Raw genomic sequence first — 4,828 nt, forward strand, 5'->3', positions numbered from 1 at the left:
GCATTTGCACCAGTGCCAAACAAAGAGGTAAAATAACTTCTCTCCCTCTACTTGAGATTCCCCTGTTTATCATGCTAAGATCGCGTTAACTCTTTTGGCCATAGAGTCACGCAGGGAGCACATGTTTACCTAATTACCCCTTCACGCCTTCCAAATCTTGTTCTGAGTCACTGCTTCCCACAAGAGAATCCCGCAACATGTAAGCATTGCCTACCTTCTTTATCCTTAGAACATATATCCTTTGCTTCACCCCAGTTTACACACAAGTCCTCATTGCTGTTATTCAGTGACCTGTCCCATTCATTATTTATGATCCCCCATTGTTTTTTGACTTTTGCAAACATTATCTGTATTCAACCCTGAGAAGGGTAAGCAGCTGAGTTGCAGACGGGTGTCTCTGCTTACCCTTGTCAGTTAACACGGCAGAAAAACGAAACCACTCCACTTCTTTTGTCTCAGAGAAAGCTAGATGTCTTTAAGAACGTGTCTCACCAAAAGAAACAAGGGAAGTAACAGAGCACAAAGTCCCAGCCTGGCATGATAATGTGTATTTCTATGGGGAGAACGTGGCTCATTTCCAAAAGAGGAATTGCATTGTAGATCAAATCTATGGTTCGTGTAATCAAATGTCCTCTCTCTGACAGCCACTGCCTGGGAGCTGGCAAAGAAGGTGTTGGGGGGATAACGTGACCGTCCTGAGGATGTCACCTTAACGCCTAATAGCTAGTGACTGACTTGTGCCGTGAAACATGCAGGCTTTCCAAGATATTTATTTAGCTGTATCTATTATAAAGGAAGATTCTTACTATCCATGCAAATGGATGTGATATACCTTGCGGTGGATATGATATACCTTGACTTTAGCAAAGCTTTTGATACGGTATCTCACAGTATTCTTATCAGCAAGTTAAAGAAGTATGGGTTGGATGAATGGACTATAAAATGGATAGAGAACTGGCTAGAGCATAGGGCTCAATGAGTAGTGATCAATGGCTCCATGTCTAGCTGGCAGCCGGTCACAAGCGGAGTGCCCCAGGGGTTGGTCCTGGGGCCGGTTTTGTTCAACATCTTCATTAATGATCTGGATGATGGGGTAGATTGTACCCTCAGTAAGTTTGCGGATGACACTAAGCTGGGGGGAGGGGTAGATACCCTGGAAGGTAGGGATAGGATACAGAGTGACCTAAACAAACTGGAGGATTGGGCCAAAAGAAATCTAATGAGGTTCAACAAAGAAAAGTGCAGAGTCCTCCACTTAGGAAGGAAGAATCCCATGCACAGCTATAGACTGGGGACTGACGAGCTAGGCAGCAGCTCTGCAGAAAAGGACCTGTGGGTAACAGTGGATAAAAAGCTGGATATGAGTCAGCAGTGTGCTCTGGTTGTCAAGAAGGCTAATATCATATTGGGCTGCATTAGGAGGAGCATTCCCAGCAGATCAACGGAAGTGATTATTCCCCTCTATTCGGCATTGGTGAGGCATTTAGAATATTGTGTCCAGTTTTGGGCCCCCCACTACGAAAAGGATGTGGAGAAGTTGGAGAGAGTCCAGCGGAGGGCAACAAAAATGATGAGGGGGCTGGAGCACAGGACTTATGAGGAGAGGCTGAGGGAACTGGGCTTGTTTAGTCTGCAAAAGAGAAGAATGAGGGGGGATTTGATAGCGGCCTTTAACTACCTGAAAGGGGGTTCCAGGGAGGATGTGGCTAGGCTGTTCTCAGTTGTCACTGATGACAGAACAAGGAGCAACGGTCTCAAGTTACAGTGGGGGAGGTCTAGGTTGGATATCAGCAAAAATAATGTCACTAGGAGGGTGGTAAAGCAAAGGAATGGGTTACCTAGGGAGGTGGTGGAATCTCCCTCTTTAGAGGTTTTTAAGCTGTGTCTTGACAAGCCTCGCTGGGATTATTTATCTGAGGTTAGTCCTGGTCTGAGCGGGGGTTGGACTGGATGACCTCCTCAGGTCCCTTCCAACTGTAATATTCTATGATTCTATTATTCTATTTCCAAAAACCTTCCTGATTCTTAATTAGATCCTGGTCTCAACTTCATCTTGTGGCAATGAGTTTCTCTGTCTAATAATGCACTGAGTGAAGAAAGCATTCATTTTGTAATCAGTTTTGGCTTTGACATATTTCAGTTTAATTGAATGTCCTCTTAACCTTGTGTTACGAGACATGGAGAACACATTCTTTATATTCTGTCTACCACTCAGTATTTAATAGGCTCTTCTCAAATACCCTCTTATTTCTCTCCTTTCTAAGGTAACAATCCCAGTTTTCTCATGCTTTTTCCTAGGAGAGTTTCCCCAGGCCCTTGATCCTTCTCATTGCCCTTCCTTCAACCCCTCTAGTTCTGCAATATCCTGTTTGAGAAGGGTGCTCAGTACTGCACAAAGAAATCCAGAGGAGGGTGTAGCATTGACTGATTGATCTCATGGCATTGTATTTTCAGTATTATTCCTAATCCCACTCCTCCTGTGATCCAAGGTTTTATTTAGTTTTTTTCTGTGCCTACGCTTTCAGCAGGGTTTCACAGAGCTGTAAACCATTGCAGCAGGTCCCTAGCCTGAGTTAATACATTTAAATTGGAGCCTTGCAAGGTGTTTGAGAAGTTCAAGTTATTCCCTCCAGTAGGTGTCTATATTGCACTTATTGACATTGAGCGTCATCTCCCACCATGCCCCTCATTCACTGGGCCTGGTTAACTCCCTCTGAGAACATCCCTGGGCTTGACTATGGCCAATCATAGAATGGAAATCATATGGAAATCATAGAATCATAGAATATTAGGTTTGGAAGAGACCTCAGGAGGTCATTTTGTACAATCCCCTGCTCAAAGCAGGACCAACCCCAACAAAATCATCCCAACCAAGCCTTTTTCAAATAGCATGTTAAAAACTGCAAGGCATGGAAATTACAGCACCTACCTATGTAAACCATTCCAGTGTTTCACCTCCCTCCTAGTGAAAAACCTTTTCCTAATATCCAACCTAGACCTCCCCCACTGCAACTTGAAACCACTCCTCTTACTTCTTTTATCTGCTGCCACTGAAAACAGCCTAGCTCCATCCTCCTTGGAACACCCTTTCAGGTAGTTGAAGGCTGCTATCAAATCCCCCCTCATTCTTCTTTTAGCAGACAAAACAAGCCTAGTTCCCTCAGCCTCTCCTCGTAAGTCATGTGCTCCAGCCACCTAATCATTTTGTTGCCCTCCTCTGGACTCTCTTCAATTTCTCCTCATCCTTCCGTTAGTGGGGGGCTCAAAACTGGACAGAAACTCTAAATGTAACCTCTTCAGTGCTTATTAGAGGGGAATAATGTTGCCACCTCACTGCTCACTCCCCTTTCTAGATTGTTGGAACTATCTAATATTTACCATGTTATTTGAAACATGTGTGTAACCCCCTCGCTGGGCATCTCTCCCTTCACAGGAATCTGAGCATTTCAAATCGTCATTGGTGACTAGACCACCTCATGGAGGCTTTGAACCTTACCTCCTCCGGCCCAACAACATTCATCCTAAATGGCATCCCTGGGCTGGAAGCTGCCCACATCTGGATTTCCATCCCTTTCTCTGTGTTCTACATCATCAGCCTGTTGGGAAATTTCACGGTTCTGTTTGTTGTTGCCAAAGAGCAGACCCTGCACAAGCCCATGTACCTGCTGCTCTGCATGTTGGCACTCACAGACATCGGTACGTCTACCTGCATCATGCCGAAGGCACTGTGCATGCTTTGGTTCGGTTCCAAATACATCACTGTGGATGGCTGCCTCACCCAGATGTTCTTCATTTACATGATTGCTATTATGCACTCAGCCGTCCTTGTGACAATGGGCTTTGATCGCTATGTTGCCATATGTGACCCTCTCAGATACGCCACCATCCTCACCAATGCACGAATCGCTAAGCTAGGGTTAGTGGGTTTGATACGAGCTGTTCTCTTGGTTCTGCCATTGCCCCTGCTTCTGCGTAGGCTGCCATTCTGCGCCAACCGCGTTATCCCCCAAACGTATTGTGAGCACATGGCTCTGGTGAAGATGTCGTGTGGGGACACCATAATGAACCGGATGTACGGCCTGGTGTTGACATTTGTGATCATGGGGTCAGACCTGACACTCATTGGCCTGTTTTACGGGCTGATCATCAGGGCTGTGCTCAGAATCTCCTCTAAGAAAGCCCACCAGAAGGCCCTCAACACCTGCTCCGCCCACATCTGTGTGATGGTGATAACTTGTGCTACCAGCCTCTTCCCTGCACTGACAAACAGGTTTGGTCAGGGCATCGCTGCCCATGTTCACACCCTCTTGGCCAACCTTTATCTCCTTGTGCCCCCCATGCTCAACCCTATCATTTATGGGGTCAAAACCAAAGAGCTTCGTGACAAAGTGGGAAAATACACCTGCAGAATGTGATCCCTGGGACTACTGACTTTAAACCTGCATGACAGGAGGGGGAAAGGATGTCTCCTCTTTAATCAAGGGTGATTTGTCTCAATTTTGTTGAACTCAGGCTTGAGGAATTTCCCAGTTTCAGAAGTTCCTCACAGCTAATGTCTTGTCACTCCATCACCAAGCACTGTCCTCTCCATTGCTAAGTTTATGTCTCCAACTATCACCTAATCTCTTTCAGAATCATCTGTCATCCCCCAGCCCCACACTCCCTGTCACTTGGCCTTTCTGTGACTTCCTGACCACCAGCCTGGATGATTTCTTGTATGCTCTCAGCCCTATTTTCCATCACTATGTATGTTGATTCTCATCATTCCTCACTCTTCTCCATCTTTGACTCTTTTGCCCCTCTCTGCCATCACAAAGTCACTAACTCT

General features: G+C 45.8%; 1 protein-coding gene across 1 annotated transcript; it reads left to right on the plus strand.

Annotated features, from left to right (window-relative positions):
• Positions 1–3,476: 3,476 nt before the first annotated feature.
• LOC137149929 (olfactory receptor 52P1-like) lies at positions 3,477–4,415 on the plus strand. Its single transcript, XM_067543581.1, has one exon. It carries the CDS (start codon positions 3,477–3,479, stop codon positions 4,413–4,415), a length of 939 nt encoding a protein of 312 aa, XP_067399682.1.
• Positions 4,416–4,828: the final 413 nt, after the last annotated feature.

The sequence above is a fragment of the Emydura macquarii genome, unplaced genomic scaffold (assembly GCF_026122565.2).
Source record: "Emydura macquarii macquarii isolate MOO-44397 ecotype Brisbane River unplaced genomic scaffold, CSIRO-AGI_Emac_v2 contig_916, whole genome shotgun sequence".
Classification (NCBI taxonomy): Eukaryota; Metazoa; Chordata; order Testudines; family Chelidae; genus Emydura; species Emydura macquarii.

Coding starts and splice junctions, on each gene's coding strand:
- LOC137149929 (XM_067543581.1), top strand. CDS start 3,477: ATGGAGGCTTTGAACCTTACCTCCTCCGGCCCAACAACATTCATCCTA.